General features: G+C 38.5%; 1 protein-coding gene across 2 annotated transcripts in view; it reads right to left on the reverse strand.

The window, feature by feature from the left end:
- Window positions 1–13,647, reverse strand: part of CHCHD3 (coiled-coil-helix-coiled-coil-helix domain containing 3) — a 168,195-nt gene that overhangs the window by 102,897 nt on the left and 51,651 nt on the right. For both annotated transcript variants that reach the window (XM_051612738.1, XM_051612728.1), the window contains exon 4: window positions 11,588–11,732. In XM_051612738.1, the coding sequence (XP_051468698.1) occupies window positions 11,588–11,732 (145 nt within the window). The remainder of the gene's footprint in view (window positions 1–11,587; window positions 11,733–13,647) is intronic.

Here is a 13,647-nt window from a genome sequence, read left to right on the forward strand (position 1 = left end):
AACCCTAACACTTCAAACTCTTCCCTCCTTTAAACAAGGAGGCAGACTGTGCTTTGCTCTATGCACATCCTGCCACACCAAAAAATCACACAAGTTATATGTGACAGGACCAAAAAATGTGTTGACACCTTTAAAAAAAACAAGCCCCACAGACTTAACCATGACATTCCATTTCCTTTCCTCATTCTCTCTGACACACCCTTTTTTATTGCATTTGTATGCACCTGCCTTGGATACATCAGCACCTATTGCTCTAACACTTCAGCATCTCAACACATGCCACACATCCAGTTGGAGGGACCCTGATATGAAAAAACATGGAAAAACTGAGAGTATTTTTAATTTGTCACTTTTATTCCTTCCCCCCAAAACACCATTCCCTCTCAATATGCCTTCTCTAGAATTCAGAATATCATCAATTCTACCAGGATAAGATACTTCAAGTATCTTCAACTGTACACTGTTTTGTGACACTATAAATGAACATGTGACAATGATGATGAGAACACTAATAATAATGGTATAAAATGACACTTTTGATCACATTTCATTCTAACCTGTCACACACAAACTCTCAAGAACTACAATCTTCAGTAAAGGTTAAATCACTCCACCTGAATGTTACATTCTTCCTCTTACATTATCCATTACCTGTTGCAGGCTTTGCCAACCAAATGCAGTAACTAAGACCAAGAACTGATGGACAAGGAGAGGCAACAAAGTTTTCCAGCATTATATAAACTCCCTTTCAAGTGGTGATAAAAAAATAAAAAGGCATGCAACAGTATTTCACAGTCATCATTTATTTCCCCTATGGAGACACTCCAGTTTCACTACTACCTCAATAACTCATAGCAGAAACACAAGTCATTCAATTTTATACTGATATATAAAGAATATGTCAAAGTGCACAAAGAGCAGGAAAACTATTAAAAAACAAAAGCAAGGAAAAGGTCTCAGGCATCATTTATGTAAGTGTTTTGGTTAAAGCAGAATATAAAATCATTGCTGCAAATGTTGATGGTCCTGCCAGTCACTTTAGTCTTACCAACACTAAATTCAAAGTGCTTTTTTGTTTGTTCAAAGCTACCTAACAGAGCTTTGCTAAAGTGTATTTTCTCTCACACACACACAAGCACAGGACCAGAATTAAGCTTTCAGAAATACATCAGGAAAAACACTTTGATAACACTGTCTTGGTGGTACTAAGGCTGGAAGGTCACTTCTGTGCCTTATAGCACTCCAGGTAGAGGACACTTGTACAGGATTCATTTGCTAATTAAGGGTACTATAAAATAAGCATGCAGTGAAGGAAAAACAAAAACAAAAAATAACAAGAAAAACCTCCAAAAAGCAACCCTGAAAAAGCTTTTGTCCTTAGAGCCAAGAAGATAATTTTCTAAATGTGAAGATGTAAAATCAGACAGCAATGGGACTCCTGAATGCAGAGGAGCTTCAAATAATAGATCAAAAATTATCATGGACATCCACCACTAACCTTCTTCATGTTCCCCAAGAGTCAGCTCCTCCTAAATGAGGCAATTTGCATGTAATTAGCTATTTACCTAGCAGTGTCTCCCCTTTAATTACCCTGAAGTTTAAAAACCAGTGTTGGGCATAGTTGTGAATATATAAAAGTTAGTAGGTCACAATCTCTTCATCCATCCTTCCCTTCCCAAAAAACACTGACCACAGAACTGCCATGAAACAGAGAGACAACATGTCTCCCAAAGGAAAGAAATTGGCCCTTATTCCAGGTTTTCTGAGATGTGAGCAGCACAAATCCCACTCACTCTGCCACCAAAACTCAGTATCCAGATCCCCAGCTGCTCTCAACAAAAGGGGAGGTATACAAAAATAAAAGGGATCTCTAGAAAACAGAAGATAAGGAACATGGTATGTGCCACTTTGTCATCTTACTGATACTCAGAACAAATCTTTTTCAGCTCAGTACTTCAAAAGGAAGGGCCCTTGTCTCAGAGCTTCATTGCAACAGAACAGGCCGAGTCCTGATTACAGCAGGTACAACAACAACACAGAGCGAGTATCATAAAACAGCAACAGCAAAACCACTAATCAATATAGTGGCTTTTTAATAAATAATTACTTTTTTAGATGCAGGTGGCTAGAGCCTTTCCAAACTATTCTCTTTGTTCCCCTTCTTTCAGCTGCTGTTCATAGACAAAATGCCCATGTTGTACAGTAAAGAATCCTCAGGTGAGTAACAGATAGAACGAATAGGAATTTGCTTTAATTGTTCAGGTGGTCATTAAGTAAAACAAATTACTAATAATTTCGCCCAAAAAACTCACACTTCTTCTCAAATATTTTCTAATTCAACCCAAAGGAAGGAAGATAACTAGAGTATTCCAAAGGAAGGAGACAAGGGGAATATTTACCCAGCCAAAAATACCTTAACATGAGAGTGAACAAATATTAAATGAAGGTCAGAATGAAAATCTCAGGACACAGCAAATGGATTTGTTGAAATGAAGAAGACTGTCTGGATTATGTTTCAAAACTTGTGTCACAGGTTCATACAAGTCTTTTGGTTGGAAAAGACCTTTATGATCATCAAATCCAACTGTTACCCCAGCACTGCCAAGACCACCACTAACCCATGTCCCTCAGCACCACATCTACATGGCTTTGAAACCCCTCCACGGATGGGGACTCCACCAATGCCCTGGTCAGCCTGTGCAAGGGTCTGACAAGCCTTTAGGAGAAGAAATTGTTCCTAGTATCCAATCTAAACCTCCCCTGGAGCTACTTGAAGAGATTTCCTCTAGTTCTATCACTCATTATTTCGAAAAAGAGACCAACATCCATCTCACTCCAACCTCCTTTCAGGTAGTTGTACCATGTGGGAGTGTAGAAAGCACGTGTATCCACTGCATGTGTCTGTATCATGTCATGTACAAGGACAAGTCTTCAACTCTTTTCTTGAGTCACACAACTGGCAGGGTGCACATGCTCCAAAAGCTCAGAAGCAAATCAAAAGGAGTCCAAGGAGAACTATTTGTACACAAGGATTCTGCTCAAAGCTTCAAGAGAACATTACTTAAAACATTCCCTTCAAAACATGTGGAGGGCAGAAATGGGTCTTCTGTGGAAGAAGGGAAGGTATATGTAAAAAGGATTAATATGCTTAGTTTTTGCCCATGCATGACAAGGAAAGATGATATTCATTTGAAAAGATAGCATGGCAATTTTGTTAGCTGTTCAATAAAAAGGGAGTAGCAAGAACAAATTGCTTAATGAATGAGGGAGGAGAGAGGAGAGTATTAATGCAGTGAATCTATAAAAATGAACTCAATTTGAATTCAACCAGAAGAACAAATTGATGGAGCAGCAGGCTTTGTAAAGCACTAGATCTTCATCTGGATGCTCAGATAACATAGTGACTAATTTTGCTTCTGTCAAACATCTTGGGTTTTACTGTATAAGAATTTAAAAACAAGCATGCTTTTAAATGCTGTTCTACCATCAAAACACATTCCTTCCACCATTCAGAAATATTTAAAGAGAACAAAAGCTCACTGGTTTTCTATTTTTACTGTGTTTTTCCTGTCAGATTTTGTCAGACTAAAAAAAAGACAATTAACCATTACATATAAAAACAGAATAAACCCAACATCTGTAACATGTTGCAAGTGAAAAACTGAAGGAAGGAAAAATTATTTCTATTGTTACATCGAAATAAATATTTTAAATGTCAGAATGGACATTGTAAAGGGAGAGGAAAGAGATCCAGGTAAGCAACTTCTAGTTCACAGGCCCTTAATGCACTTTCAGAGATGAAATAAAACATTTGCTCAACAGTTTACTTGACAAAGAAGGCACTGGGATTACAGGCTACAGCACCAAGAGTACTATCACCCACAGGCTATTTTAAATTATTTTTACACTATTTAACTATAGCAATATCAAGGGAGGGAAACCTGTTCATTCTTTATTAATAAAAGTAATTTTAGACATGCAAGTGGGTCTTTACCATTTCTTCAAGGCACATATATTTGTCTAGATAAAATCTTTTATGATTTGCAAATATTTGATGGGTCTCATTTCTTGCATTGCTGGAAAAAAACTATTACTAATCTTTGTTTGCATTGCAACAGCTTCTTCTTCATACAGTAGTTTCACATCATCTACTTGAAATCCCAGAGAAGAGAGAAAAACAGGTTCATGTCCTAAACACCTTAGCACTGCAGTAGAAATGCCAGATACAGAGAGAGAGAGGCAGTGAAAGAAGCAACGTGTGCCAGGAGAGACAGAAGCCACATCTGTGATATGATGTTTATTCAAATGAAGATGAGCAAGTATATTGCAATGGAGTTTAATGTTTTCCAAATGTAAATGACTCCTTCATTAGATCTGACTTCCTTCTCTACAGAGCAAACAAACCCCTCTCCCTCCAAACAAAACAAGATTGATCACATCCCTCAATATTCAAATATAACTGCTTCATCCATTTCTTGGCTTTTACCTTGTTTTCTACAAAAGGGAAAAAACAAAACAAAACAAATTACTCTTGCCCATCTCACGAGTACAAATGCAAAAAGGCTCTTTGTTGCAACAACACTGCTCTTTCTGAAGAGCAGGAACAAGAACCATGTACCTAAACCTGAATGAAATCTCATTAAATTTCATAAAATCTCTACTTCTCAAGGAGATGAAGAGAAATTCCACCTGTCTTAATTGAAGAACTGAAGAACAAGAGACAAAACAACTGTCACTAGATTTAATTTTGTATCATGTGATTTCCAAATCTTAAGTCTAATCTTCAAATATGAGCCTTTAATCTTTTTACTACCTTCAATTGTAAATTATACTCACCAATCATATCATACTTTGCAGAAACAGCTTGGCCCTTCCTGCAGTAAGTAATCATGTTTTGCCTCAGGCTATGTAGTTTACTTCAAATTATTTCAGAATCATCTGAAAAGATTCATTTTTCTATTAAAATGATGAATGAGCTAAATGAGGTATGTAATAAATACTGTAGGTTTGTAAACAGACTTCTTTTCTCTTGAGAACTAATGCCTTAACTCATTTAGTAGTTCTTCCCCCTGGTATTTTCCAGTGAAGTCATCCTTAAAATATGGTTAGCACAGGACTGTCTGGAAAGAGCAGGAAGGGTCAGAATATAATCTGCTTATGGAAAATAGGGGACCTCCTCTTGACAAAGGTAATGAATTGAGGACAGGAGAAATATATGTAGCACTCAAGAAAAGGTCACAGCATAGATGTATGGAGTGACTTGGATCAGCCACCCAAGGATGAGAGGGAAAACATCTAACCAGTTGAGACACAGCAGAGGGGAACACTCTATTTTAACACCAGGTATTCAATTATGATAATAGGTCAAATTCACTCCTAACATAACTCAACACAATTCAGCTCTAATACACTGAGGAATGTATTTTGTCTATTGATTCCAGAGCTCAGAAAAGTAAAAGCAGAATTACACATCTCAGGTATGATTTTGCTTGGAAGAAACATCCAATAATCTGATTATCACGGTCACCTAAGGTGTAAAAAGTGCTTTTTAATAGGAGGATACATCTACTGAATGATTTAAAAAAAAAAAACAACACAAAATTTAATAGACCTTGTGTAAAAAAAAATTTACAAAACAAAAACTCAGCAACAACACGTTTCCTTCTCTAGCAGATACTTCAATGGAAGGCTGGAACAACACATGGGGAAATATATGTAATTGTATTAGTATGGACAGGGATTTCTAATGACAGTAATAATCAAATTTTAATGTTATGGTTTCAGTAAATGAACAGAACAATATTTCTGTGCCTCTTCAATAGCAAATGAGACTTTAATGTCACTGGCAGCTCAATAAAACCATTTTCTAATATATGGGGTCTTAATGACAGCTCGTTTCAGTCCAGACAGTGAAGCAAATATGTTATCAGTGAACTCCAGCTCATTATAAGGAGATGGAAATAAAACAGGTCCTCTGCACTTTGGATAACTATTGATGTTTTTACTCCATATTCTCTGCATCTCCCCCTGACTCACATAATGGCTCAAGTGATGGAATGTCAATAAGCTATTTATGGCAAAGCTACCACATTTGAAGCCACTCAACCAGGCTATACACAACTCAACCATCCACAATTTTTAGATGTGCAGCAAAGATTTCCAACAATAAATACTGCAAAGGAGGAGAGGTCTGCTGCCTATGTGAGGCAAACACACTACAAATATTCTTGGAGTGGTTGGAAGTGTGGGGTCTTCAACTGCACTTATCTCTGCTAAAAAGGACCACACCTGTATTGAAATTCTTTATGGCTAGACTGAAATAAAAGACTTAACTCATTATGAAGTCCTCCTGCAAGAAAGTTGAGCAGAAAAGATACCATACACAGGCTAAGGATATGGGAGAAATATTTTCATCAGCTGCACTGCTACTGGAAGTTCTCAAGTAGTGCTTCAAACACACTTTGTATTTTGATGAAAACACTGAAATACTTGGCAAATGTCACATCTCCAAACTGACTGTAAGTAAAGCTAAAGGTACAAAAAGCCTCTGTGGTGGCAGGATCAGTTCAAGAGGTTTTTCATTTTTTTTCTCCTGACAACCTGCCCTTCATACACATGTTGCAATTTCCTCAATTCAGCTATTTTTGCAGGCAAATTATAAAGCAGCTTGTGGGCAGGTCTGCATTTGAAAAGGCCTCCAGGATGGATTTGTAATGTGTGGGCTCCAGCCCCCAACATCTGCACTGACACCACAGACAAGGGGGTGACCTGCAGTGCAGAGATGGAAGTGGGCAGAAAAAGCAGCAATTCTTTACCAGCAAAGCAGCCCTTGCACCTAACACTGGTGTACATCTGACACTTCTAAATAAGCCAGTTCACTTGCCAGAGGGGGAAAAGGGAAAATAAAAATCAAATATCAGCCTGGCTGCAATGGAAACAGCAGGATCTCTCAGCCAGAGATGGGAGAGAAGCCAGAGGAGATTCAAGATCTCAGCAGCTCTTCAGTACACTGAGTCTCACTGGCTCTGCATTTTAAAGACTAGACCCAAGTGATGTGGGAGAAGGAAGGTCAGGCTGGGTCTGAAATACCTCTCAAAGTCAATGGCATCTGAAGCCATTACTAAATGACTCAACAGCAGCTGGATTTATTTCTGCTGAACTAGTTGAATATATCCTCACCCTGACTCCATGAGGGCTTGGGTCAGGGTCTGGAAATTCCACTCTAAGTTGTAAATCCTACCTTGGCTGGTACTAACAACAAAATCACTGGTTTGTAAAACTCTAGATCTCCCCCAGAATTGTTTTTCAAGAACTTGACATCCCATCAGCCACTTTCCAGTCCACTTGGAGTGAAGGAGCTTTCCCTAACAGCTTACACAGCACATAAATAGCTCAGCTATCATTAGCTCATGTATCACACCCAAATTTCTTTCAGAGCTTTTTATGAATATGAGCCAGGCTTGAAGAGCTGTTATTGGTAAAACTGTTCATCTCCCTTAACATTTTCTACAGCAGCTTCATATCTCAGATCTTGTTTGAGGAGACCTCTGCAAAGTTTTGGAATGGGAACTTTATCAAGCTCCTCCACTCTAAAGAAACAGGTGAAAAAAATAATTCAGGGTGTTTTGCTGCTATGGACACATCTCTTCTACAAGCTGCTCATACTCCCCCATCTTCTCCTTGGTCTACAACCTTTGGTAGGACCTCTGTCCCATGCTGGGTGTGTGGGTGTGAGTGTGCATCCACATGTGTGTGTTGGCTCTTAAACCTCTTGTTAGTTGATCCTTAGAATGCTTTTGGTCATATTTTATGGATTTGGAGGAGTTCGTTTCTTAATAGTAGCCCAACAAGTATCACATTCCTCCTCATTCTGCTCACTTAAATCATTTCAGATGTTTTTTAAGTATGCCCCCTCCTTTGCCTTACCTCGCTGCCCAAGTTCTGCTGCCTTCTTTTAGGTTTCTTGTTCTGAGAAATGAAACAATTTTGCTTAGAGACTAAGTTTCTGTAATTCTTAGCACCTGCAAAGCTTTCACTTTTTTAGCTCTTCATTTTAGCAAGTTTCTTAGCCTCTATGAAGAGTTAATGCTAACTTTTGGGCTGTTAACACTGAAAAGCTTCTGCTCTCTGAAACTACAAGGAGCAGCTGATGTTAACATAATTTAAGAATAGGAAAACTTACATCAGTCTAACAATTTTATGTCTAGTTACTAAAACTGAATTATCAGCCTTTAGAAACACAAAAATTCCTTCCTTTCCAACCATAATGTCCTTTATTGTGCACTAGCTAAACAATTTAGCAGCAAATTAATTAATTTTGCTGGTAATGTTAGTGACATCTCAGAAACACTTTTCTCCAAAAAGAATCTGACAGGCCAGATCAAATCCACGCCACATAAAATATAAACCTACTGTAGCAGTTCACTGGAACATGGAATTGCTCTTTCTACCTGACAAATGGAACACACAGACACATCCCACACATGTTATTTTATAAATTCAGCTTGCATACATGAAACAAATAGAGTTAGCACAAGCAATAGAGCCAAGAGAATCAAAACTGACCAGTTAAAGGAAAACAAATGAGCTAACTTCTAGAAGGACTTGCAAGGAAGGTGAGAATGACTCTCTTCTCATATTTAGACCCAGGTTAAGGAAACAAACACACTAAGCCCACTCGCTACTTAGTTATCTTACAGTACACCTCAAAGGATTAACCAACTGTAATGGAAATGACAGATTTGCACTATTAATAGCAAATGTGCAGTTATTTTCACCAAAGAAGCTCAAGATATTTTAAAACTCCACAGACAGAAACTCTGAGATGATCAAAAACCAGATGCTATGCCAAGACACATTAAGTCACTGGCAGAGTTCAGACACCCTGCTTCTCTTCTGATGACCAGTATCCATGGCCTGACACAGAATGGTTTGGGTTGGAAGGGACCTTCAAGATCACCTAGATCCAACCCCCCTGCATGGGCAGGGACGACTCCCACCAGACCAGGTTGCTCCAAGCCCCATCCTACCTTGACTTGAACACCTCCAAGGAGGGGGCTTCCTCAACCTCCCTGGGCAACCTGTCTCATCACCCTCACACCAGAGAATTTCTTCCTGATGTGTAATCTAAATCTCCCCTCTTCCAGTTAAAGCCATTACCTTGTCCTCTCAATACAAGCTCTTGTCAGAAGTCCCTCCCCAGCTTTTCTGAAGCTCCATCAGGTAATGCAAGGCCACCACAAGGTCCCCCCAGAGCCTTCTCTTCTCCAGGCTGAACAACTCCAACTCTCTCAGCCTGTCCTCATAGGAGAGCTGCTCCAGCCCTCAGATCATCTTCATAGCTCTTCTGTGGACTTTCTCCACAAGCTCCGTGTCCTTCTTATGTTGGAGGCTCCAGAATTGGACATGTCTGTGCTTCCATAAAGACACATATCTGGTAGTTAGCTCTAAAATGCCAGGCAGTGATGCCATCACCACTGGAAAGCAGCAAGTCATGCTGCCCTCCTCATGAGGGGACATCCTGTCAGATTTTAAGGCATTTCCTTCATTTCACTAATACCATTTTATGTTGTTCTTCCAACACCACACACAGCAACACCACACACATTGGAACACCAATCCCCAGGCTGATGAGGTTCAAAATTAGTTAACAGCAATCTCCAAATGCTTCACGTAGGCCATGCTAACTCAAATACCCTAGAGTAAGTAAAAATTAACAATAAAATTGACATAATGGCTAAATAAACCAGTTTGAGATGCATAATAAGAAACCTCTCAAGCATTTGGCTGATGAGAAAGGCATTCTCAGAAGCACAGTGCTAAGTACAGTGCAAAGTGAAAGATGCCAACCCCCTGGTAATTATGCAAATAATATTCCCCATTATAAATCTTCAGCTCCTCATTAGATTGAGGCCACGGAACTTTTATCTCTCCTGTACAATATTAAAAGCAGAGGGTTTAAAGCATAAGACTAAGGCTGCACCTTGTTCATAATCCCCCTCCGTTTTCTTTTGTTCCCATATTTTAAAATGAACAAACATTCAACACTGGTTTACTATAATGTCAATATTATTCAACAAGAAAAATACCATAGAGGTGGAAAAGCATCAAGAAACATCTGTGAAAGATACTCAGGTGTATTAAAGTGAAATTTGTTTGGTTTTCAGTTGTGATTTGGAAAAAAAATAACATGGGCAATAGATTTCTAGTTACACAGCAGAGATAAAACTATTGCTTATTGAAGGGATTGGTTTTCTGTGCTACAAATCAATAAACCTCAGAAAGCTTGGATTTTATTTCAGATACAGAGGGCCAAACAAATATTAAAACAGCTGCTGACATAAGTAATCCCATTTATTTTAACAGGAATGCTCACATAAGTATTTTAAACTTGTTTTTTCTTGAAAATACCCATTTGTTTATTATTTTTACTGAAGTAATTTCTAAGAAAGCATAGTCCTACCTCAGAGAACAATGACTATTGTTACAGAGTCAATACAGATTCAATAAAGCAAGCAACCACTATCTATAAGAAGTTATAAATCTGCCAGACATTTGAAATATATAGTGTCAGTTATCAGAGGAGAACAGCCAGCCATATTTTACGACTTCCTTGTCAGGAAGTTTTTATACACCAGCTCTAATGAAATATGATTCTTCGATACAGAATTTTTCACTAAGCTGGTTCCAAGGCTTGAGACAATCCTCAAAAGTCAGGCTTGGTTTTGTTTTCTAGAACACAAAATACTTCAAAGCTGATACTTCTGTATTTTTTTCTGTTAGGCAAGATTTCTAGTCCTGAAATATTAAGGATTTCCTTTAAATATGAAGTAAGTAATTTTTAGAAGAGTTCTCCTGTATCCTTTAACTTCTGTAATAACCAAATTTAGCAAATAAAATCACTGAATGGTTTAGGCTGGAAGGGACCTTAAAGATCACCAGGTTTCAACCCCCCTGCCATGAGTAGGGACACCTCCCACCAGACCAGGCTGCACAAGCCTCATCCAACCTGGCCTTGAACACCTCCAGGGAGGGGGCAGCCACAATCTCCCTGGGCAACCTGTTCCAGTGCCTTCCTACCCTCATGGTGAAGAATTTCTTCCTGATGTCTAACCTAAATCTCCCCTCTTTCAGTTGAAAGCCATGACCCCTTGTCTTATCACTGCAATTTCTGTTGAAAAGTCCCTCCCCAGCTTTCCTGGAGCCCCTTCAGGCACTGGAAGGTGCTCTAAAGTCGCCCTGGAGCCTTCTCTTCTCCAAGCTAAACAGCCTCAACTCTCCCAGCCTGTCTCCAGAGCAGAGCTGCTCTAGCCATTTCATCATCATAGACCTGGACTATTCTTTTTTCCACCCTCTGAAAAATATACCTTTAAAATTACCCACACGCATCAGAGGACATATTATATTTGTAACGCTCAGAAAGTTTAGGATCTTTCTTCTCAACTACTCGCAAGACAAGGATATTTTACAGGAAAAAAAAGAAACAAAACTACATAATATTAACTAGTAATAAAAAGTTGGAAGAAAAAAGGCTGAAGACATGGTTGTTTGAGAAACCTGAGACTTCTATAAAAGCTTCTGAACTTACAAAACGCTGCGCCTTCTGCCGCTCCTCTTCCGAGGCAGCTCTCTCCCGAAGAATAGCTCGAGTCAAATGTTCATTGGATGAAATCCTCTCTCGTTCCAGAAGCTTGCCAAACTCATCACGTACATACATTTGTTCTTGTTTCAACCTAGAGAAGGTGGAGGGAAATAGAGGTTGAAGGTATGGTATCTACATGGAGTTGAAAAGGCCAGAGGCGCAGCCGCTGTAAAAATGAATTGCTGTGATGAACTGTGATTGGCTTAAGGACACCTGAATATAAACATTTGCTAATATTATATCATTAATATAATATTTAATAATATAACAATATAATATGAATGTGTTAATAGCATATATATAATATTAAAATAGTATTAAAATAGTATTCATTAAATCACACAAAATACAATCCGTTTAACCGCTTCATCTAAATATATCCTTAAGTAATAAAAATATGCATGAAACTCTTGTTGTTTGGTTGCTTTTGTTCTGTTTTTAAGGAATTCTTTTCCCAGGAAAATAATTCTCTCAGCCAGCAGGTGTGCACTCTACTCTGAGCTAAAAGACTTGTTCTTTTCTGAAATGTGCTAATACTTTCCTATCTCTGGACATACCATAAACCTAAACACTGAATCCATTTTCCAGACAGCAAAAAAGACCCAACAGCCATAATAAACCTTTCCCAGCTATTTGAGAGGATGGGATGAAAATAGGTATTGAACTTGTTGCAACAGAATTAATAAAAGCAAGTCCAGTCCCAGAAAACCCTCAACATTTCCATGTCACAAACCATAAATACAACCAAAAGTCTTCACTGTGGAACTCGACAGAAGCACACCAGATGTAATTGTCATGAAAATACCTACATATAAATTATTTAGCTAATAAAAACCTTTCCATTGCCTCGATGTTGTGACACTGAACACAGAGTCAGCATTAGGGAACTCAGAACTGTAATGGCAGCCTCAACCACCAGTTTTCAAATAGATTTTTGAAAGAGTGATGGAGAATAAGCTTAAGTATTCTCAGTGCATTTATACATTGTCAAGGGAGCTTCAGAGAACAAATCATAATGAGTAGGGTCACTTTGTAAAAGGTACTAGCATTACAGTACATTAGATTCTTCCCCAGGGAAAATATTTAAGTGAGGTGGGGAGGAAAAAAGACAATTACAAGATGTATTAGTTCTGTGCTCAGACACAAGCCTCCGAAATGCAGCAACCAACTGGGAATCTTTATAAAAAGTTTATTAAGCAGCATCTTCAATTACTCTGGCAAGAAAAAATAAGATTATGCAGACATGGACCAAATGCCATTAAGTGATTTCCCATGGTCCCCCAAATTATTCCAGCAGCATTGACGTAACAAACCCTTCACACAATCAATGATGCAGTCAAAACACACTGGTTGTCTTTTGGATTGGAGAAATCATGTTTTCTTTAGAAAGAAAAAAAGTGTCAAAATAGGAGTCTCAGCAGATTATCCTTCTGAAAGACAGTGGAGAAAGGATCTGGCACTTCCAGAGACTGAAGTAAGCTCCTTCCTCATTCCTTTCTGGAGTTTACTTTCCACAACTGGTTTTCCCCTAAAAACATCTCTTCTTCATTCATACTGTACCCTGCAGAATAACAAGTTACAGGAAATCAGATAATGTCTGGAAAAGGCTGCCAGAGGTTTCTTTTCTTTTCCAATATTAAAAAAGCCACTTAGGTATTTACTACTGGCACCACTTAAACACACTGGCTATGGGGACAAGTATGATTTTATGACAACAGTCTCATTCACTGGACCATCCTTTCCATGCAATAAAATCCATACTTGCAGCCTTTTACAAGAAATGTTCCCCTGATCAACCCATCAGCTCTTCCCTGCAGCTGCTGCACAAATACATGGTCTATTTCCAGAGCATTTAAACTTTGATGATTAACTAATACTTGTTGTGTTGGTTTTTTTTTAACATTCCCTGCTATTTCTAGATAGAAGATGAACAATGCCAAAACATCCCTTGGTGTGTTTGCAGAAGTACCTTGCACTTTCACACCACTTACGAACTGGCAGGAGTC

Source organism: Apus apus, chromosome 1 (genome assembly GCF_020740795.1).
Source record: "Apus apus isolate bApuApu2 chromosome 1, bApuApu2.pri.cur, whole genome shotgun sequence".
NCBI lineage: Eukaryota > Metazoa > Chordata > Aves > Apodiformes > Apodidae > Apus > Apus apus.